This window comes from Sus scrofa, chromosome 2 (genome assembly GCF_054392235.1).
Source record: "Sus scrofa isolate SSC_HxYL_T2T_F1_AM1 chromosome 2, Sscrofa_HxYL_maternal_Yorkshire_Landrace_v2.0, whole genome shotgun sequence".
Classification (NCBI taxonomy): domain Eukaryota; kingdom Metazoa; phylum Chordata; class Mammalia; order Artiodactyla; family Suidae; genus Sus; species Sus scrofa.
In genome coordinates this window covers 62,668,743-62,693,491 of record NC_139384.1, presented here as the reverse complement: position 1 = coordinate 62,693,491, position 24,749 = coordinate 62,668,743, and the positions used below count along the sequence as shown (strand labels likewise).

At 34.4% G+C, this 24,749-nt stretch overlaps 1 protein-coding gene across 1 annotated transcript; it reads right to left on the bottom strand.

Annotated features, from left to right (window-relative positions):
- Positions 1-6,895: 6,895 nt before the first annotated feature.
- Positions 6,896-7,834, bottom strand: LOC100623024 (olfactory receptor 2T8-like). The gene has a single exon (XM_003354399.4). It carries the CDS (start codon positions 7,832-7,834, stop codon positions 6,896-6,898), a length of 939 nt encoding a protein of 312 aa, XP_003354447.3.
- Between the last annotated feature and the right edge of the window lie 16,915 nt (positions 7,835-24,749).

The window sequence follows — 24,749 nt, the reverse complement described above, 5'->3', positions numbered from 1 at the left end:
TTCTCAGGGCTTGGAAGTCTTCCACTATCTACAATTTTATGTTAAATCTTCCTTGTGAACAAACTTCCTTGCTCTCTTTAGACATGTTTCCCTTTCTTCTCTTTCTTGCTCAGAACTAGACAGCTCTGTCAGGACATCACATTTGTTCTGCAGCTTCACTGTTTGTGCTTAAATGTACTCCCCGCACATACATCTGGGGAGGGTATGGAGAAAAGGGCACACTCTTACACTGTTAGTGGGAATATAAACTGGCACAAATACTCTGGAGAGCACTATGTTTGTTCCTCAAAAACTAAAAAGAGAACAATTGTATTATCCAGCAATCCCACTTCTGGGCATCTATCTGGAGAAAAATCACCATTCAAAATATACATGCACCCCAGTGTTTACTGCAGCACTATTGACAGTAGGGAAACATGCTAGCAATCTAATGTACATCAACTGATGAATGGATAAAGAAGGTACATGCATGCACACATAAATATGTACCTTCTTTATCCAAGTGTGTATATGTATACACACACACACACACACACACACAAGCTTCTATATAAATGCATATCTCTATATATATGTACATGTATATTCTTATTTGTATACATGTGTACAAGTATATGTATATATATACACATATATATAACCTTGTTTTTCTTGCTTTCATGCATTTATGCCCATATCCATATTCTTTCTTCCACATAAACACTCTCTCAACATTTCTAAGGACTTTGAAGTCTTCTACTCTCTAAGATTTTGTTAAATTTTCTTTACATGGAGTCTTCCTTGTTCTCCTTAGGCCTCTCTTCCTTGCTTGTCTTCCTGCTCAGAACTAGACATCTCTGTCAGGAAACAATGTTTCCTCTGGAGTATTACTGTTTCTGCTTAATTTTACTACTCTCTACACATTGAACATAGCTGACCTCCTTTTTTTTTTTATTTTATTTTGCTTTTTAGGGCCACAACTGTGGCATATGGAAGTTCCCAGGCTAGGGGTTGAATTGGAGCTACAGTTGCTATCCTACACCACAGGCACAGCAGCACTGGATCCGAGCCCATCTGTGACCTGTATACCACAGCCCACATCAACACCGGATCTTTAACACACTGAGCGAGGCCAGGGATCGAACCCACATGCTCATGGATCCTAGTTGTGTTTGTTAACTGCTGAGCCACTAAGGGAACTCCCCTATACACTCTTCTTAACCTGGTCCCTGAAGACTCCCCAGGGCCCATATCTCACTCCATTCCACTTTACCAGTTTCACACTATCTGAGACAGGAAATTCTTGCTGAGTCTTTTCACATCTAACACATTAGCCTGACTGGTGCCTCAGAGCCTACAATAAATATTCTCTTCAGTGGCAACCAGCCTTTTCTTACACCATTCAGGTGTCTGCTTAACATCACTTCTTTCAGAGTAATTGAGAGACGTGGGGTGATGCCATGGCATTTTCTTCAATGTAGCCAAAGGTTTGCAGAGATATGGGGACAAATGGTTTGAGAGAAGTAAAGAGAAACAGACAGGACACCTACTTCTTGAAGTCCAGGCATGTGTGGCACCTAGGAGAGGACAACAACCACCCTTTGATAAGGTGACATGGGAAAGTGTGTCCCCACGGGAGAGCCAAAGAAGGAAGTAAAAGAAACATGAAGAAATAGAATATGTGGAGAAAAGTGTGAGCACTGAGACAGATCACACTTTCTTCTGGATGCAGCAGAAGAGTCCAGGTGTGACAGGGATAAGGGTATAGTCTATACAAGTGTTGCCTATACAAAGCAAGATTGAACATTTCATGAAAGGAGTAAACTGTGTTTTCCCATCATTCCCTCCTTCCTAAACGTATTTTATTCACACTCTTCAGGGCTTGAGAATATAATGTCTGTGTTAAAGTTTCTATGTATGATCTGTCTCTTACATTAGGTAGATGCTTCAGAACAGGCTGCTTGGGTACCTCACTTGCTCCTGGATGTTTGGGCATCAATAGATTGAACCTAATTATTCCACAGATTGCCTAATAGAAGAACACAACTTAAAACAGTGGACTTGCTTCATCTGAGTGATTCTGCTTATTTTCCTTTTTGATAGATGCATGAGTCTATAAAATGATCACCAAATAGACTATATAAGTGAATGTAGCTAAAAACATCCAGCTAATACTTGTTTGTGCACAATTATTTTCACAGTCAAATCTTATTGAGTGTTTATTTTATTTTATTTTATTTATTTATTTTGGCCAATGTGGAAGTTCCCAGGGCAGGAATCCAACCCACACCACAGCTGTTAATGTCAGACACAATTTTAATCATCTTGTATTTATTAGCACATTACAATTTTATTTAATTATCAGAGAACTGCATGGGATCCACAGATGTTAAGCAACATCCTCAAGGTTATGCAGATTATCCAAAGTTTCAGGTCCTAAGGTGCTGTCTCAGAACTCACATTCTAAATTAGTTTTTCCCTACAATCTTTAACTATTTTACCCTGACATAATATGACAATATCTTGTTCCTTATGAAAGGTAAAGAATGTGTGTATTGTGGGGGGTAGGATGTGTTTTTCCAGTCTTATTTTTTAAAAGCAATCCTTTCTTGAGCATAAGCTTTTTCTTTTTTTCATTAAAGTGTTGATTTGCCAATACAACTTCTGTTGTAACAGCATAGTGACCCAGTCATACATATATATTCATTCCTTTCCTCATATTATCTTCCATAATGTCCTATCCCCAAGAGATGTGATATAGTTCCTCATGCTGTAGCAGGACCTAATCACTTATCCATTCTAAGTGTAATAGTTTGCATATACCAACGCCAAACTCCCTGTTCATCCCACTCAAGTGTAAGATTTTTAAAAACAAACAACTGAGTTCAGATCTCTGTGAATGTGGGCCATACTTTTTCCCCAATAAACATATTTCCATTTTTCAAAAATAAAACTAACATTGAACCTTCCTCAAAAGATTATAATGATTTAAAAAAAGAATATCGAGTTCCCGTCGTGGCGCAGTGGTTAATGAATCTGACTAGGAACCATGAGGTTGTGGGTTCGGTCCCTGCCCTTGCTCAGTGGGTTAAGGATCTGGTGCTGCCGTGAGCTGTGGTGTAGGTTGCAGACGCGGCTCGGATCCCACGTTGCTGTGGCTCTGGCGTAGGCCAGTGGCTACAGCTCCTATTCGACCCCTAGCCTGGGAACCTCCATATGCTGCGGGAGCGGCCCAAGAAATAGCAAAAAAAAAAGAAAAAAAAATAAATAATAAATAAATAAATAAATAAATAAATAAATAAAAAAGAATATGAAAGTGAAATGGTAAGCCAAATGCAATGACAAAATAATCCAAGAATGAAATATGTTATATTTATGCTGTGTTTATTGATGTTATTAATGTTATTTAATGATGTTAAATTTACTACATTTCGGTGAAGATTTATACTTAATCTACTTAATGTACCTTAAAGGAACTCTGGGAACAAAATATTTAATGAAGTCACCCTTTAATCAAAGTATAACTGAGTTTAGGGGAACAAACAAGGTTTAAAATACAATAAAATGATTGAATTTCATTAGAGACTTTAAAACACTGTATTCAGGTTTAAGATAAATTCATCATCTGGCCTTTATTCTAAATCTCTTGATGTCACTTCCAAAATACTCCAGGAAACTGCAAAACTGGTTCTATCCCATATTCCTTGACTTTCTCTTCTTTAGGTCATACTTTTCTTTTTTCATGTGAGATATGGAAAACAGTGTGGACAACAATTTTAAGGAACAAAAACAACAATAGCAACAAAAGTTGCGTAAAATGGGATTACGATCAAGCAAAAAAGGCAAAATAAATTAAATTTCTAAATATATTTTTGGATGAGTTATTTTAAATTATTGCTTTACATTTACTTTATCACTTTGGAGAGTTATTTGTAAATATGTACATATAAATAAATACACATTTGTAACTATTTTCTTTGCAAAACCAATGGTCTCTTTAAATTTGCCAAGTTTCTTGGCTGAAATTGTAGGTACATACTTAGCAGGAGAAAATAAGGAATATACTGATAAAATAAAATTCATATTTCATGACAATTCAAGAAAAATCTTGAGCATAACATTTTTCTCTGGCCTTTTGGATCTCCACCCATCCCTCCCATGTGTATTATTGCATCTGTATTACACATAAATCAGATCTTCTCAAAAAAATACCTGCTCAAATATAAAGAGCTTTTTTTTCCTTCTTCTTCTGATGTCAGCTATGTAACTCCTTAGAAGATAACATTCCTTTCCCAATCTTGTAAGGATTCAGGATGAGACACTATTTACCCTGTAAATGTAGATATTTTTGGTAAACTTTATATAGGATTCCAAAATATTATTACCCTTAAAGATGGTGGATGATTCAAAACAGATTGGAAGAGATGACCTGGGGAGATACTAAGCAGCATCTAATGGAAATTTCTTAGTTTAATACTTATGAACTTATTGTTATTACTAGCTATGTTACTTGAATTCTACTTATTTTGCAACATTATTGGTTATTGTATTACCAGATGTGTAACTGAGCCTCTGAGAATAATAATGATGACTAGGAACTTAAAACACGTGACCAAAGATAAAGTTGTCTAATATCAATGATTGTACTAGACAATTTCAGATAAGGTAAGACACAGCAAGGGTGAATCATTTATTTCCTGGATCATAACAAACTAGTAGGATAGGCAGTTCAGAAGGTTTTGGCTACAGTTAAAAGGTCATAGCCCAATAATAGTACATTGAATGGCTTATCAATGAAATCCTTCCCTGACCTGGGAAGGAGCATTCCTATCACCTTGAGACAAACTGATCATAAAATGCTTCCCAAACCTTGACCAAAGTAATACCAAAAGGGAGGGAATTATAAACTAAAGAATGCTTCTCAATATCCAGCTATATAAGAATCAAGTCATTTATCACTGCTATTGCTGACCACATCCCCTCAAAGGATTTCTGGGTGAAGATCAGGATGTGGAACTTTGTGCCCAGGAAAACTCATAGGTGGCCCTCAAAGAGCTAGGTTTTTTTGTTTAATTGTTTGTTTGATTTGTTTGTTTGTTTGTTTTCCAGGAGAAAATTTTGTGAACTCAGTTTCTTTCATCTTCTCGAACTGAGAAAAGCACTTAAACCATTATCTAAGAGGTCTGTCCCTTGCAAAAGCAGCAAATTCTAACATGATGTTTGCTTGACTGCATGTATATCTTCATCAAAATCACATATATACTAATGTCCAACTTTACCTCATAGGATCAGTTCTCAGAGTTCTCTGAGAGGTTATAACACTCAGACTGGCTCAAATAAAATTTTCCATTTCTTTCTCCGGTTGACCATTAATTATTAATTATTTTTTGTGCACAATATTTTGCAGGGCCAAACCATAGATTTTTTATCTTCCTTCTTTAGGTGATGAGTACATACTAGAAAAAAAATTTCAGATTAACAATGACAAAATTTCACCAGTGTAATTGAAATATTTAGTTACAATTCATAATTAAAACAAACAGGCTTACAATTTCAAGTCCAATGGAGGAGGTTGAAGAGATTCATTATATACATATCCAGATCAATGAAAATAATCTTCAAGAATTGAATGGAAATATAGATTTTAGAAAACATAAAATATTAACAAATAACATGATACAATTTTATTTAAAAATTCCAAATATTTCTATGAACATCATGTGCCTATCAATAAGCATCATGTCTATCAGTAAGCGGTCAAATTGTGTTCACTTTAAAAGCATCTAAACTTTTTCTTTTTGCTTTTATCAAAGTCTGCATGAGTAAGTTACAAAGGAAGACCACACAAATAGGCAATAAGCTAATGCAAAATTTGTATCATCAGTATGTATCAGGAAAAGGCAAATTAAATCCAAATGAGTTACTACAGTAAATAGAACAGATAAAATGGAAAAAAAAAAAAAAAGGTTTTGTTCGTGGCCAATTTGGAGCAATTGCACTCATGCACTCTGCACTACTCATGCACTCTGCACTATTCATGCACTCTGCACTACTCATGCACTCTGCTGGTGGGAACTGAAAATCAGGTACCAGAGATTACCAAAAAGTTATTCTTGTATCTGCCAAAAGAACTAAAAACATGATCACAGACACAAAAATATCAGCTTTAGTCATAACAGTTCCAGACTGAAAATAGCCCCAGATGTCTATCAACAAATCAGTGCACAAATAAATGGTGATGTATACTGACAAGGAAGTTCTATTTAGCAATGAGAAAAACAAACTACTGATAAATGTAAAGTTAAAAAAAAATATATATATATATATTATGTTGAGAGAAAGAAGACATATAAAAAATTACCTGCTGTATGTTTTCAATGAATTGAAAGAATAAGTTAAATTATTGAAGAGATATCTAAATCAGAACAGTGGTTGTCTCTAGGTTGAGGTATTTTACTGGAAAAATGAATGAGGGGCATTTCTAGTCTGGCAAAAGTTTTGTCTCTTGTTAGTAGGTATAACTTACAAGTTCATGTACATTGCAACTGGTTGAAAGGCAGCCTTCACATCTGAGTATTCTAGTGTTTATAAATTTTAATTCAAATTTAAAAATCAGGAAACTTCAACATTATTTCACTACTTTGTTCATTCTTTGAACAACTATTTATTGTGAGGTAAGGTGCATAAACATTTTAACAAGAATTTGTGAATAAACAAATTTTTACCGATCCACAGTTTGATTTATTAATGGCTGCTTAATAAATAATCCCAACGTATGGAGATCCATATGTATTCCAAAGTAAAATAGAAATAAGAGACAGAGATATAATGTGTACATAACCTCCTTCAAGGAAATCTTGCGTAAATACTTTGTAACTCTGTATAGCTTTGAACTTTCAGGAAAATAAATGTAATCTTAATCATGATTTAAAGCAACACACTGATCAATACATTTTTTCAGAGCTCCCTTGACCTCACTGTTCCTCAGACTGTAGATGAGGGGGTTCAGCACTGGGGTGAAGATCGTATAGAATGCTGACACAATTTTATCATGGTTTGCTGATCTGTAGGATTTGGGTCTCATGTAGGTAAATATGGCTGCTCCAAAAAAGAGTCCCACCACAGATGGATGAGAGGAGCAGGTGGCAAAAGCCTTTTTGCGGGCTTCATTAGAGCGCATCTGGAGAACTGTAGCAAGGATGAGACTATAGGAAATCAGGATGAGGGAGATGGGGACCAGGAGCATTAACACACAGCATATGTACATGACAGACTCAAAGAGAGACGTGTCAGCACAAGCCAAACGCACCAGAGATGGGGCTTCACAAAAGAAATGATCGATCTCATGTGAACTGCAATATGAAAAGGTCAGGGTAGCAGCAGACTGCATGAGTCCATCAGCTGCACCCAGGAACCAAGACCCCAAAATCATTCTCAGGCATATTTGCCAGCTCATGAGGACTGGGTATCTCAGTGGGTGGCAAATAGCGACATAGCGGTCATAGGACATGGCTGCTAGGAGGAAGCACTCACCCCCTCCCAAAGTGAGGAAGAAAAAGATCTGCAACCCACAGCCAGCAGGGGAGATGGAATTCCTGCCAGTCAAGTAGTCAGCAGCAATTTTGGGCACAACTGTGGAAACCAGCATCATGTCCATGAGGGAGAGTTGGCTCAGTAGGAAGTACATGGGCCTGTGGAGTTGGGGGTCCAGGAGAATCAGGAGAAGCATGAGGGCATTGCCCACTAAGGAGGAGAAGGCAATTGTGAGAACCATCATGAAGAGAAATAGATGTGGTCCTGTGTGGTTAAGGAGTCCTAGGAGAATGAAATCCGAAGTGAGATTCCAGTTTTCCATGATTTCAAACAAGAGTGACACTGCAAATGGAGAAATTGATGAGGATTACACATATACAACATACCAAAATTTATTAAAACCTCTTAAAATTGGAGAAATTTGCTGACATGCATTAATCCAGGGAGGGATTATTATCATTACTATTATTTTATTTTAGTTTTTTGCTATTTCTTAGGCCACTCTCATGGCATATTGAGATTCCCAGGCTAGGGGTCTAATCTGAGCTGTAGCCGCTGGCCTACACCAAAGCCACTCCAATGCGGGATCCAAGTCGAGTCTGTAACGTACACCACAGCTCATGGCAACACTGGATCCTTAACCCACTGAGCAAGGCCAGGGATCAAACCTGCAACATCATGGTTCCTAGTCGGATTCGTTAACCACTGAGCCATGACGAGAACATTCTTTCTCCCTCACCACATGAGACATGTGGACATTTCCAGGCCAGTGACCAAACTAGCACCATAGCAGCAACCCAAGCAATCAGTGACAATGCTGGATCCTTAACCTGCTGCACTACAAGGGGAACTTCAAGAGGACTTATTTTCTTAAGCCTAGGAGCTGGAAGTATTGAGGCTGCTGGTATAAACATAACTTACTTTGAAATTGTTAATGAATTTCATTTAAACCTGCCAAGGTATACATTGAAAATAAAAATGACTGGAGTTCCTGTCGTGGTGCAGTGGTTAACGAATCTGACTAGGAACCATGAGGTTGCGGTTCGATCCCTCTCTTTGCTCAGTGGGTTAAGGATCTGGCGCTGCCATGAGCTGTGGTGTAGGTTGCAGACACGGCTCGGATCCCGTGTTGCTGTGGCTCTGGCATAGGTCGGTGGCTACACCTCCGATTGGACCGCTAGCCTGGGAACCTCCATATGCTGCGGGAGCGGCCCAAGAAATAGCAAAAAGACAAAAAAAAAAAAAAAAATGACCTTAGAATATCCTCCCCTAATTTAACATTATGATGCAAACTTTCATTAACCTTAAAAGACATTTTGTGCAGAGGGAAGGTTTTCCTGCAAAGTAACAGAAGTACAACCTTTACTGGGTAAAGAAGAAAAAAAATAAAACTCCTTGCTTCTTCACCCAACCATAGAGATAAAAAAGTCTCTTTAGTTCCAAGAGGTTCTAAGTCCCTAGAGACATTTTCACCTCTGATATCCTGGAGTCAAAACTTTTCTAGCTTGTTGAATAAATACAACCATAGATGCAGAGATAAAGTTATTCATTCAGTCTCAAAGGTATGGTATGATTCAATGAAGTTACATGGCAGAAAGAGTCCACCTCTTCAATGGTCACTCCCTTTCCCACCACTTATATCCTTCTCCCACTAGACTGCCAATTAAGAAGGAAAAAGTCTTCGAAAAAGGCTCACTCTATCCTTAATTCCACTGCTTGGGCTTCATCATTATTCTGACAACATTCTACTTGTAAGGTTTAGCTGAATGTTTTAAAGTTAGATGTCATGGAAATACACTTCCTTCTTGTCAGATGTATTTCAGATTTGCCAAATTGTGGTGTTCTGCACATCCTCATACCTATAGTATGCATTCTGAACCACTGGTAACTATATGTAATTCCTAATCAGAGTCCTCAGCATCACTCTTCTGAAGGATCTGAAATCCTCTTATTCTTTGACTTCAGCCCTTATATTCCGTTACTTTCATCTCTTTTGATTACTGAAGACTGATAGAACTTTAAACTTGTTTAGAAATCAATAAGTAATTTAGTAACTATTTGGTGTTGTGTAATTTCTTAATTTAAATGTGCTGTTAATGCAGTGTCATTAAATATTTTCATATTGTTGTGAATCCTTCACTAATATTATTCCCTAGACTTCATCTTCTCTGACTGAAACAATAACCCATTAAACAATAATTCCTCACTACCCCTTTTTCTCAGTCTCTGGCAATCACTGTTCTACTTTTTGTCTCCATAAAATTGAATACTCTAGGGACATTAGATAAGTGAAAGCATACAGCATTTTTTTTTTTTTTGCTTTTTCATTAGTTTATTTCACTTATAATATCATCTAAGTTATCCATATTGTAACATATGTCAGAATTTCTTTCCATTTTAAGGATGACCAATGTACTTTTGTATGCATGGACTACATTTTACTTACTAATTCCATTTATGGGCTTTTGTGTTGGTTCTACCCCATTTGTGTATTTATCAATTTAATGGGTTTTTTGTTGCTGTTATTAACATGTAGTGATTATTTTTAATTTTGTTGAAAAATATACATAGCTGAATTTTTGCTTATACCATGTAAGAGAGGTTTATGTTTTTAGATAATAATTATAACTTACATAAATTTTCAGTTTACAAAAATATTCTTAACATGAAATTTATACTTGTGTTTAAGTATTTTATATATTAAATCATTAGCTCCTAACTTTTCAACAGATGTAAGTGACATAAATATGCACTTTATTTTTAGGTGAAAATAAATATATAAAAAACAAGCAGTTTATCATGAATATAAATGACTAGTCAGCATTCCAATAATGTTTAGATTATTTAATGGAAATAGTAGCTAAATATGTCAATTAAATAAAATGAGTGGGAAATTTTATTTTCCTAAAATATGACAGCATTTTGCTATTGATTTGATTACAATTCCTATCTTTTCACATTGCTTCAGTGAGACAGTTTGTCACTATTTAGAATGTTTGGAAACTTACGCAAAGAGGATTCTGAGGGAAAATTTCAAACACAATTTATTATGTATACAAAGTGTGGTGAAATTTTAAAAGAGGAATTAACTCATCTTGTAAGTAAAATAATGAAAGTAACATTAGGTGGAAGTGTAAAAGCTTACTTCTAACTTATTAGAATAGGAGTAGGAATACAGTAAAAATGAATATTTTCTTCTTTCTTTGCTACGGTTTCAGAACACTAGACATCTTCTATCTTTTCTTCTGTCTCTATAGTTGTTCACTTAGGATGATGCTAAAATTGTGATATTTTTACTTTAAATTACAAACTCATCTCTTATGCAATGCTACCAGAAGGTGTAAATATAATCCCTCATTTTTTTTATAGAGTAGTCATAGACTATTTATAACTAACTACAATTTTTCTTTCTATATTTTTCTGATCCTTTTCACCCTCAAAATGAAAACTATAAATTTCCCCCCAAAATACTAAGATGATTAATCAATCTATTCTATAAAAAATAAAATAAGAAGAGACAAATCACTTATTTGACAGAATTGGCAAGTTATTACAGGTGTTTTAACCTGATGACTTGGTCAGCCAACTTTTATTTAAATCCTTCAGATTGCAGAATAGATAGTCAAATGGATAATACTTGGAGGAAAATACAGAGAAAATGGTATAAATATGGACTTTCTAGAGTTCAAACACCATAAGCAAAACTAATAAATATTAAAAATTAGTACAACTTACATAAGATGATGAACCCCAGTAACTTGCATGTGCATCCACTCTATAGGACATCCTCCTAATATGCCTCTTTGAGTGGAAGAAGGCTCTTCTGGTCTTGCAGCCTCAAGCTTGTCACATCAATGTCTGAAGTGACGTATTAAGGGGTGTGGCCTTTTGCCATCTTGTTCTAAAATTACTATGCTACTAAGATGTCAGACCTGCATTAGCATGAATCTTTGGATGTCAGAGATATTTAATTTTCAAGGATTTTACAGATTCTTAACACTTCAAAATACGGCATTTCAGAATGCAATGATTCATTAAAATGAGAGAATTATTTATCAAAAAAAACCTATGTATATAAATGTTTGGAAAGAGATGATGATTTAAAAATACACTAAGGAGGGGTCTAATCTGATTCTTGCTTTAGTTGCTTAAACTTTGGTAAGGATTAAAGAATGTTGAAAGACCAGATTTTGTCAAACCCAGGTAGAATTCAACTACTATTTTTCCTTTTTGAACTTTTTGAGATAATTACTATATGTTGTAAGTTTCAATTAGTTTGCATCTATATTTTAAAATTTTGTATGTAAATAATAGCCAAGGACTGTTATACCAGATTATATTTTCTTATACAAATAACTTTTCAATTTTATTGTATCTGGGATATTTTTCATGATTTTATTATTATTTTACTTTACATTTTCACAGTCCAGGAAAAGCATGTTTCTTTGGCTCCATTTTAGTACTCCTCTGACCTTGTCTAAGAGTAAACATAGGATCAGCTGTAAAACTATATACATACCTTTATCATGGCATAGTTAGTTGAAAACGTGCCTCTGTAAAAGCATGATATACTGTAATTGCTTAATCCAAGTAAGCTATAATAATTATTATTTTGATTGTCTTGGTTTTCATTTTAGAAAGGGAGCACATCCTAGGATGTTGATTCTTATCAGAGTGTCAATATTCTGATTTAGAACATAATTGACCACCTGAGTGATATCTATATTTAAAAGAAAGCTATATTATTTCCTGTGCAAAACCTCAGTCACCTAGTTAAGTACAAGCAGTACATCATAGAGAGGTAGTATATCAGGTTTCAAATAAGACCTTCAGCAGCAGCTTAACAATTACTTTCGATACATTTTCATATATCCTTTTCTGACTATTGCTTTGACTTAGTCTCAGATTTGCCAAAATGATGGTCTGGTAACACAGGGTTGCGGCTCTCAGGTGGGATAAACAGACTTTGAGCAATGTAGATCAAATGTTCTGTGGGTTGCCAGGGGACATGCCAGTGATAATCAACAAACGTTCTATATAAAAGGCAAAAATGGACATACCTCTCAGAATTCCACCATGAAACTGAAATTACTTTGAACCTCAGTGTCATAATTGAGAATAATATAGGACAATTTATAAATAGGTGGACATAAACTAGGGAAACCAAAGAAAATTTATTCCAGATACTCATTTAGTATGAACAGACTGTCTTCCCCACCTCTTCTCTAGGAGATACGTGGAAATGGAAGACTTTTCAAACTTCACAAAAACAGGCTATTTTGAAAGGGACCTCTAACAGCTGCTCAAACTTGACTAGAATGCACAGTCAAGAAGTCACACATAAGCAGGCAGGAAGTAAGGGAAATGAATATCACTCTGCTGTTGTCCTCTCAACTTCCAGGATTAGGGGGACACATGTGATAAATTGTGGGACATAGACTCTGAGACAGAGATAGGCATGCAGGAAGTTTATTGTGGTGTGCCGTTAGGATCAACGCACTTTGAGATAAAGGGAACAGAATTGGGTACAGCATGGTGTTGAACCATGATAGAGTCACAAGTTCTCAGCTAACCAGAGGAATTCAGACATGCCCTTACCAAGTCTCCTGAAGTCGGGTACACATGGTTCCCTGTGTGTACCCACAGGAGCATTGTTTGAATGTGACCTAATCCCAGGAAAGGAACATAGATTGCCTTGGGCTAGGTAGTTTTTCTCAACTAAGAACAATGGCATGAGAGGTATTAGCTGATAGTGTCTGATGCTGGCACTCCTAGGACCTGGAGAACAAATACTTCAGCACCAAAAGAGGATGGAGGAAATGGGAGTACAGAATAATTTCTGAAATATTTCATACGCCACTCTGAATAAGAAGTCTAGGTGAAAAGGGTCCCCTGATTGTCATTCCTAGAGGCTGGCTTCGTGTAGCATAGACAAGATGAATCATGTGATGGGGCTCACAGAATATATCTAGCAAGTTGATGAGCTCAATAAAAATATAGTTTCCATCCAGTACAAAATTTCACAGTTGTTTGCAACCTGCCCACAGGAGCATGCTGGAATGAGGAGCTCAAATCATCTTCTGGCAGGCCCAGCTTTTGATTTGGAGAGACTGCTTATATGCCTCTGATAAATACATCAGTCCTAAACTGAGAAGCTGGAACTCTATCCTAAAGAGATTAATCCTAAAAGAGATTAATAGAAAGAGATTAACAGAAAACACCAATTCCCTATGTAGTTTGAGTCCATGTAGCAAGGAACTGCATTCCATTTAATAGCACACTTTAGGGCCAATCAGACTGTAAACAACAGCTGTCAAAAGATGTAAGGATTTTGCTTAACCTAGAGTGTCCATTCTCTGTGCTATGGCTTGGATTTCATTACTATGTTGGATATCCTAAACCCAAATATGAAGATATTTGGAGACAAGGCTTTACAGGTCTGAATAAAGCTAAATTAGACCACACAGGTAGGTCTTTGATCTAAGAAGAGGGACACCAGAGCTCACCCTTTCTCTTCTTGAGCATTAAGGATAGGCCATGTGAGGACATGGAGATAAGGCAGCCTTCTATAAACTAGGAAGAGGCCTTGCTGAGAACCAAGTTACCCAGCACATTGATCTTAGACTTGAAGACATCCAGAACCCTGAGAAAATAAATATCTGTTTGTTTGTTTGTTGTTTAATCTACCCTATGATATTTTGTTAAGTAAGCCCAAGCTAAAAAGCTAAAAAATCTGCTCTGGTATATGGCCACATTTTCTTTGAGAAGGATTGATATACAGTGAGCATATGAATTTATTGTTGAATTTTGAGCCCTTTCTTCAGGTGACCTAGTGTCTTCATTGGATTAATTCTGAGATTCAATTAACTCAAAACAAGCAACAAATTAATTAATCATATTTTTTTCTAACCATGTCTAGAGTTAGTTTTTCACTTTCTATATGTCTTTTTTGTTTATTTGCTTGCTGTATTTTTGTTTTTGGTTACACTTGTGGCATGTGGAAGTTCCAAGGCCAGGGATTAAACCTGTCCCATAATGGTCCCTCAGTGATACAGTGACAACACCAGATCCTCAACCAGCTGAGCCACATAGGAACTTCATTTTCTAAATCTTTATTTTTGTTGGTTCTATAAATTATGCAGTATTTTTGGTGGCTACACATATATTTAAATTTAAGAGAGCCAGGGTCCATGGACTTTCTGCAAATTATTCACATTTCCTTTGAAGTGTTTGCGGCATGATGTCTGTTATCTCTGTATCCTTTTATTCCCACTTACAAACACATCTCTGATTACACAGCAGTATCTATGATCAATGAACTTGGCCAAAATTGGCAGCCACTGATGAACTTCTCTATGATGCTTTTGCCCTTCTGCAGAGTGCTTTCCCTAATACTCTGGGCTCTTGTGAGTGTCATGGTCATCTGGCTATGCGTAATACACTGTTACCAATATATTCTCTGCTCTCTGTTTTTTCGTCTCTTACTCAACAGTCAACCATGGTGGACCAAGCATTGTTATCTAACCTATTATTGGTCATTATGGCAGTTAGTTGTACAGCTTAACTATGGTACTGAGTAATTTATTCACACATAATGCTAATTTTACAATAAAACTTTGTGATGTAATTGGCACATAACACTGTACTGTGTATATGGTGTACAGTGTAATTAACTGATCCATGTATAAATTCCAAATATTTACAATAAGGTTACTTAACATATCCTTCACCTCACATAAATCTCATATTGTTTTGGTTATTATGAAAACGCTAAAGTTCTACTCTTAAAGCACCTTTAAAGCATATAATGCAGTAATTTTAACTATAGTAACCGTGCTGTATATTATATTGTGAAAGTATATTTTAATCTGATAATCGTCAGGGCTTATAAAATTGTTTATGGATAATAACTGTGACAAACAAATGATCAAAGTTTTGAATGTAGAAATTAACACTCTCTGCTAACCAGATCATTACTGTGGTTGTTAATATTGTTCATGTATATTTCTTAAATTTCCTTGAGAATTTAGGTGTTTTACTTACACTTTTCCTTTTACATTCATAAATATCAGTGTAAACTTATTCTATTTTATGATAAAAGTAACTCTTACATGGAAAAGTAGAATGAAGAATTATGTCCATAATTGTGAAAATAAGTAAATATAAATATTTAAAATAAATATATACACATGTATAGATATTTATAAATATAATGTAATTTTTATAAATTCAAAAATATTTAGAAATAATGTAAATATTTATAAAGATACAACTATATATAAATATAAATCTTTGTAAATATATATATATGTGCATACATATATATACACACACACACACACAAATATCCAAGTAATGGAGCCACAACTACTTAAGAAAAAGTTAATTGAAAACACCTTGATTTTGTTGACACTCAATTTACATCAATATAGATCAAAACCAGACAGTGAATTGATTATATTAGATGTTAATCTTTGTGTCACTTCAAGATATTAAATATTTTACATTAAATTATTTTAGTAAAATGTAAAATTTTAAATTTAACAACAAAATAAATATTATGTTCAGAAAAGTTTTATTTCCTAAAACCATGTTAAATTTACATAAAATTTGAGAAAAGAGTACAGTCTTTTAATATATTTTGCACCACTTTCCTCTACAATTTTCTTATATTAGTTGGTAAGTTTGTTACAGTTGCTAAAATTATGTTAATATATCATTGTTAACTAAGGTTTATCTTTTATTCATGTTTACTTAGTCTTTTAATAGTTGTCTTCTACTCCAGAGACCATCCATTTCACATCATCATTTCGATTATAGTGTCTCCTTAGGCTGTACTTGGTTATGGTTATTTTTGAGACTTTTTGTTTTTAATGATCTTGACATTGTTGAAAAGTATTCATAAGATATTTTGTAGTATGTCCTCTTAGTAGAATATGTTTGTTTTTTTTTTTTTTTCATCATTAAACTGTGCTTTGGATTTTTATATGGGAGACCATATGGAAAATGCCATTCTCATTTCAAAGCATAAAGGTAATCAATATGATTTGTCATTGTTGATGTTGACCTAGATAATAGGATGAAACAGTATTCTCTTAGTTTAATACAAAATTATTCTCTCCCCCCCCACCTTTTTTTAAGCATTTTATTTCTTTGGAATGAAATCACAGGCCAGTTTTAAGTAGGGTTTGGTTATACTCCTTTTCATTGATTGTGAATTATACATATATTATTTAAATTCTTCAGCCTGAAACTTATGTTCCTTCCTTGCTCATATTTGTATGCAGACTAAATATATGTGTATTCAATATGAATACATGGATTTTAAATTTTTTTCTTTTTATGGCCACATCTGTGGCATATGGAAGTTCCTGGTCTAGGGATCAAATTGGAGATACAGCTGTGTCACAGCCACAGAAACACAGGATCGAAGCCACATATACAAACTACTCCACAGCTTGTGTCAACTTGGGATAGTCAATCCACTGAGTCTAGAGATTGAGCCCACATCTTCATGGACACTATGTTGGGTTCTTAACCTTCTGAGCTACAATGGGAACTCCAGATATTTATTTTATTCTTTGAATTGTTACAATATATTCTACATATATAAATATATATTTTTCTACTTAAAAGCTCTAGCCTTGGTCATTGAGAGCTCTTTAGTGGACTCCTATGTCCTTTTGACATGCCCTAAACCAAGTGGGATTTTTATTTTTTTTTATTTTTTATATTTTGATCTATTTGTCGTTTCTAAGGCCAATCCCACGGCATATGGAGGTTCCCAGGCTAGGGGTTGAATCGGAGCTGTAGCCGCCGGCCTACACCATGGCCACAGCCATGCGGGATCTGAGCTGTGTCTGCTACCTACACCACAGCTCACAGCAACTCCGGATCCTTAACCCATTGAGCAAGGCCAGGGACCGAACCCTCAACCTCATGGTTCCTAGTCGGATTCATTAACCACTGTGCCATGATGGGAACTCCCCAAGTGGTTTTTTTCAAAACACATCCTTAATTTATGAAATTACAAGATGCTATAGGTCCATCTGCATAATTCCAACCACAAACATAGAATTAGCCATCTCTCCATAATGCTTTAAAATGGCTTTAAAATTTCATTTTGCTGGAGAATGATATTAGAAACAAAAGTCAAGACACTAGATATGATTATTGCTACAGTAGATGTCATGGTTTCTAAAGCTTTTCAAGGGACACAGACAAGGCATAAATCTGTGTGGTACCAAATGAATAAAAGCTTAGGTTTGCATATGTAACAACATGTATATATATTATGCTAACATGAAGTTGTAATGAATAGATATCCATCTCTGTCTTTTTAACAGGTGGATCAATCTAGTGTCTGTTCCCCTTGCTTATTCATAAACTTCCACTCTACTATTCCACTCTACTTCTACTCTAATATTGTGAAAACTTGCTCCCACCACCCACTATCTATTCACTTTATTTTTCCATTTATTACTCACATGTAGCAGTATTAGAATTATTAGTCTGCAACACTGTATGAACTTTATCAGTAGAATGCAATATATATGTGCCTTCTTTTTTTTTTTTTTTTTTTTTTTTTTGGTTTTAGAGATTTCACTCATGTCTTAGGTCAGAACCTTACCCTACATTCCCCTCAGTGAAGTTATTTCATAAATTTGCCATTCAGTTAGATTATCTTGTCACGATCTTCATATCCTTCTTGGATGTGTTGATATCTTTTAAAATTTTTATGTACATTGAGGTTCACTCTTTGATCATTAAAAATTTGTTAATTTTTGAAAGGCACATAATGTCATGTAGCCAATATTGTAAGAAGAGGAGATTTATCTCCTTAAAAATGACTCTCTTCATGTAATTAACCTATCCTTCCTTCCACCTTCCCCTTTGGGAATTCTTCATCTTTCTAAGGTTGCTATAGAGTGACCTTTTCCAGAAAGTCATGAAATTAGAATGATACAAGTTATACCCTTCTCAGACTAGCTTCTTTTACCTCATGATATTGATTTTAAGTTTATTTATGTCTTTATAGATAATCTAGTTTTTCCTGTGTGGGTTTTAGGTAGATTTTCAAGGATTTTTGCGCATTTCATCAAGTTTATATACCAGAATTGCTTCACTGTATGCCTAATTATCTTTTTAAGTAGTGATCCCTTTTAATTTTTCAAATTGTTACTTTGTGAATTTTCTATTTTTATTTCTTGGTTAGCAGGATAAAGTTTTATAACTTTTAAAAACCAGTTTCTATTTTATAGATTCAATTGCTTTCACATTTCCAATACTGTTGATTCTCCTTTATTTTTTATTTATTCTCTTCTATGTGTTTTACATTTTCAAATCTATAATACATTGTTATTAACTATAATCACCATACTACATATTAGATACCTACAGATTATTCATCTTCTAAGTAAAAATTTTTATCACTTGACTGATACCCCCCATGTTTTCCCCTCCCATTACCTGGTAACCACCACTCTACTTTCCATTCCCATGCATTTGCTTATTTTTGGATTCCACATGTAAGTGATATATAGTATTTGTATTTTTTTCTCTTATAATTCACTCAGGATAGTATCCTTCAGTTTCATCTGTCTGGTCACAAAAGATAAGATTTATTTCTTATCATGGATGAAATTATATAGGGCATATCTTCCTTATCTACTTATCAGTTGACAGACATAACTCAGGTTGTAAAAGGAATAATGCTTCAATAAGGATAGGGGTATAGATACCTTTTTTAGAGCTTGTTGTCATTTTTTTAAGAGACTTATAAGAAGCATTTCTAGATCATGTAGTAGTTCAAGTTTTACTTGTTTGAAGAATCACCACAGTTTTTTTTTTTAATTATTAGTATTTTTTAAATAAAATATAGTTGTCTTACTGTGCTGTGTTAGATTCAGTTTACAGTAAAGGTAATTTTTTATCTAATATATATATATGTGTATGTGTGTATATATATATATGCATATATATATATATATTTCAAATTATCTTCCTTTATAAGTTGTTGCCAAATATTGAGTAGATGCCCCTGTGGTATGTAGTGGGTCCTTGTTATGATGAAATATATTTCATCGATACCACTTTGGTTAGAGTTTTTATCATGCATGGTTGTTAAATTTTGTCAAATGCTCTTTGTGTATCTATCAAGGTGATCACGTAGTTTTAGAATTTTATTTTCTTATTGTGGTGTAATACATTGATTTATTTGCATATATTGAAACTTCCTTGTGAACTTGAAATGAATCCCATTTGGTAGTGGTGTGTAATCATTTTAATGTATCATTGGAGTCAGTTTGCTAATATTTTGTTGAGAAGTTTTGCATGTATATTGATCAAATATATTGGCCTATAATTTTCTTTTTTGGTAGTATTTTTGTCTGGTTTTGGTATTAGATATCACAGAATGTCTTTGAAAGTGTTTCTTTTTCTTCAATCTTTTGGAAGAATTTAACAAGGATTCATTATATATTCTTTTTTGTATGGTTGGTAGAATTCACCTATGAAGCCATTTGGTCCTGGACTTTTGTTTGTAGGGATTTTATTATTATTATTATTATTTATCCAAATTTCATTCCTAGTGATTAATCTGTTCAAATGATCTATTTCTTCTTGATTCAGTTTTGTGGGCCATGTGTTTCTAGAAAGTCATCCATTACTTGTAGGTTGTCAAATTTTTTGGCATATAATTATTCATAGTATTCTCTTTTTAATATTTCTATAGCATCTGTTGAAATTGATTTCTCCTTTTGAATTTCTGATTTTATTTATTTGGATTCTCGTTCTTCTTGGTGAGTCCTACCATAGGCCTATAGATTTTGTTTACCCTTTCAAATAACCAGTTTTATTGATTTTTTTCTGTTTTTTTTAAAATCTCTGTATTATTGATTTCCTCTCTGATATTTATGGTTTCCTTCCATCTGCAGACCTTAGGTTTTGTTTTTTCTTGTTTTTGTTAATTCTTTTAGGTGATATCTTATTTTGCTGATTTGAGATTGTTTCTTGTTTTTTTGAGGAAGGCCAGTATTGCTATGAAATTCCCTCTTAGAACTGCTTTTGCAGCCTCCCATAGATTTTTGCATGTTTGCATTTTTATTGTCCTTTGTCTCAAGGTATTTTTTATGTCCTTTTTTATTTCCTCACTGACCCCCCCTTTTTTTTTTTTTTGGTAGTATGTGTTTTGTCTCCATGTAGTAGTTTTTTTTTTTTTCCTCATTTTTTCCCTGTGATTGTTTTCAGATTCATGCATTGTGCATTGTAGATCAGAGAAGACGCTTGAAATAATTTATATACTCTTAAAGTTGCTGAGGTTAGTTTTATGTCCCAGTAAGTAGTCAATGTAAGAGAATTTTCCATGTGCACTTGAAAAGAATGTATATTCTGTTTTTTGTTTGTTTGGTTGGTTGGATGATGTAATGTCTTGAAAATATCAAGTAAGTCTAACTGTTCTGTTGTATCATTTAGGATCTCTGTGGTCCTGTTGATCTTTTGTCTAGAGTATCTATCCATTGATGTGAGTGGGGTGTTAAAATCTCCTGCTATTATTCATTCCCATCGATTTCTTTTATGTCTGTTAGTATCTGTGTGTATGTATTTGGGTGCTCCTATTTTAGGGGCATATATATTGACAAGTATAATATTCTCCTCTTGGATTGATTCTTTTTAACATTTAATAGAGTCCTTCTTGGTCCTTCATTATGACCTTTTTAAAAAGATTTTGTCTGATAGGAATATTGTGACACTTTCTTTCCTGTCATTTTCATTGGCATGAAGTATCTTTCTCCATACCCCACTTTCAATGTATATGTGTCCTTTGCCCTAAAGTGAAGCTCATGTAGGCAGTGCATTGTAGGCTCTTAGTTTTTTATCCAGTTTGCCACTCTGTGTCTTTTGATTGGAACACTCAGTCCATTGATATTTAAAGTAATTTATTGATAGGTATGTGTTTATTGCCATTTTAAACCTTGTTTTCCAGTTGACTCTATGTTTGTCCTTTTTCCTTTCTTTTCCTTTTTGTGGTTTGATGATTTTTTTTTAATTGTATGCCTGTGTCCTCTTCTTTTGGCTTTTGTGAATCTATTATTTCTTTTTTGATTTGTGGATGCCCTGGTTTTCAAGTATGTTAATATTCCTATATATGTTTGATTTTGACTGATAGTCATAAAGGCTGAAGCACATACTAAAAAAGAGCCTGGATTTTCTTAAACTCCTTCCTCACTTTTTATGATTTTGATCTTTCACATCTTCATTTTTATCCTGTTGTTCTTCTTTGTTTTTATCATCACTTTCACAAATAGTCTTTTTTTCTTTTGATATGTATACTGCCTTAAGTGATGACTTTCCAATTGTGATTTCCTCCAACCAAACTACATCCTATAATCCTATATCTTCTTATGTCTTTCCTTTTTTTTTTTTTTTTTTTGCTTGTCTTAGAAATTCTTTATTTCTCCTTCTATTTTAAATTATAATCTTGTTGCTGGGTAGAGTACTATAGATTACATTTTTTTTTTCCCTTTTAGAACTTTGACTATATCTTGCCACTCCCTTCTTCCCTCTGTCCTGTACTGTTTCTATAGAGAAATCAGCTGATAGCCTTATGAGACTTCCCTTATAATTAACTCTTTGTTTTTCTCTTGCTGCCTTTAGAATTCTCTCCTTTATCTTTAATTTTTTGCCATTTGTATTATAATAGGTCTTGGTATAGTTATGTTTGGGTTTGACTTGTTCAGGGCCCTCTGTGTTTCCTGTACCTGGTTATCTGTTTTCTTCTTTAGATGTGGACATTTTTCAGTCTTAATTTTCTTCAATACCTTTTTTCTTTCTTCCCTTTCTTGGATCCCTATTATACTTAGATTGGCATACTTTATGTTATCACATAGATCTCATATTGCTTTCAGTTTTGTTTTGTTTGTTTGTTTGTTTGTTTTTTCCATTTGACTTTCTGTCTGCTGTTCCAGTTTGGTGATTTCCATTATTCTGTCTTCCAAGTTAATGATTCTTTTCCTCTGCCTTACCTATTCTGCTGTTCATTCCCTGTAGCTTAGCTTTTGACTCTGCAAATGAGTTGTCTAACTTTTCTTGGCTCCCCTTATTGTTTCTGGTTTCTTTTTAAAGTAATCTGCCTTGCTGTTTATAGCCATTCTTAATTCCTTCAGTATTTTTATTACCTCCTTTTTGAACTTGGTATCTGTTAGAATTCAGAGGCCTCTTTTATCGTTTTCTCCATCAGGGGACTTGTTGCTCTCTCTCTCTCTTTTTGTTAAGGGCTGTCCCCATGGCATATGGAATTTCCCAGGCTAGGGGTCAAGTTAGAGCTGCAGATGCCATCCTACAGCACAGCAACAGCAATGCCAGTTTTGAGCCCCATCTGTGACCTACACCACAGCTCATGGCAATGTCAGATCCTTAACCCATTGATGAGCCCAGGGATTGAAACTGCATCCTCATGGATACTAGTCAGATTCATTACTCCTGAGCCATGACAGGAACTTCCAATTCTCCTATTCTTTTAACTGGGAATGATTCCCATGCTTCTTCATTTTGCTTATATTTTTCTGATTCTCTTTGCCCCAAACCCAGGCATCCAGCTCCTGTCCAAGAATCCTGAGCTGTCCTGTGCCAGGCTGTGGTATCTGTCACCTGTGTGGCTCTCTCTCTGCTTTGCCCTCTTCAGACTGGCTGCTGCACTTTTCTTCTAGGCTTTGAGGCTCCCTCTCCATTGTGTGCAATGTCCTCACTAGTTAGGTGGTCTCTCATTGTGCAGATTCTTTCCTTCTTTCATAGTTCCCTTTCAGGAATGCCAATTCTGATTCCTCTATTTTCTCTTCTCTATCTCTCTGTCTTTTTTTTTTCTGCTTAGTAATGTAGAGGGTTTATTGCCCTTTTTTGGAAATATACGTCTTCTGCCAGCATTTGATAGATCTCCTGTGAGATTTATTCTAATATAGATTTTTTTGATATATTTGTGGGAGAAGATGAGCTCCAATCCTACTCCTCTGCTATCTTGACTCTTAATTTTATATACACCTCCTTAAACTAATAATTTTCCCCAGTCTAGAGTGTAGTATTTTACAAATGAATTTAAAAGTTGATATGTATATGCAGTATAGCATAACTCAGGCATAAAAAAGAATGAAAATTTGGCATTTACAGCAATATGGATAATCCTGAAGAATAGTATGCTCAGTAAAATAAGTCAGACAGAAGAAGAAAAATACTTTATGATATCACTTACACCTAGGCTCCAAAAAATAATACAAATGAGTGTATGTAGGAAAACAGAAACGCACTCAGAGATTAGAAAATAAATTAACAGTTACCAGTAGGGAGAAAGAAGGTGGGAGGGGCAAGTTATTTTTGTGAAATTAGGAGATACAAACTACTATTTATAAAATAGTTAAGAAATAAGTTATGTTGTATAGCATAAGAAATTATAGCCATTGTCTTGTAATAACTTTTAAGAGTATAACCTGTAAAATTCTGAGTCACTATGCTGTACACCTGGAACAAATATAATATTGCAAATCAACTATACTTCAATATAAAAAGTTCAAATTTTAACTAAATTTGACTAAAATTCAAATTTTAAGAATTTTTGGCAAGAGACTATTTTAATTTGACTCTTTGTATCTAAAGTAACAATCCCTTAAATAAAAATGTGTACAGTATAGGTCTTACTCTTTCTTTCTTTTGTCCTTTCTGTCTTTCATTTTTTGTTTGTTCTCTTTTTTGAAAAATAAATTACCCTAAAAAAAATCTGCAGAGATCATAAGTGTGAGACTTCTCAAAGACATTTAGGTTCACTCCCTTCAGTTAACCAAAAGTATTGAAACCTTTAACCCTAAGGTTTTCCTTGTGATCAAAGATAATTTTTATTACCTGTAGAACAGTCAATAGAAAGTAGATATTATTCATTTTAACATGTGACCAAATACTTGGATTTCTTTGTTTTTGCTCCAAACACTGGTATGAATAATATGTGTAAATTTTCTATGAATTTCATCAATTCTTTTTAATAGTGTTTTTTTGTTTGTTTTTCAGATGAATATATTTGCTTCTTCATGATAAATGCATAGTTTGACAATATGTAAATGTATATACTCCAATTTGATTATCTTTTACCTAAAAGATTTTTAATTACATAATCACAGAAAATAATTCCCCTGAAAATGTTTTGACAAATATTTCCTGCAACCCCCTTATATATTTTATATTCATGTTGATTGTTC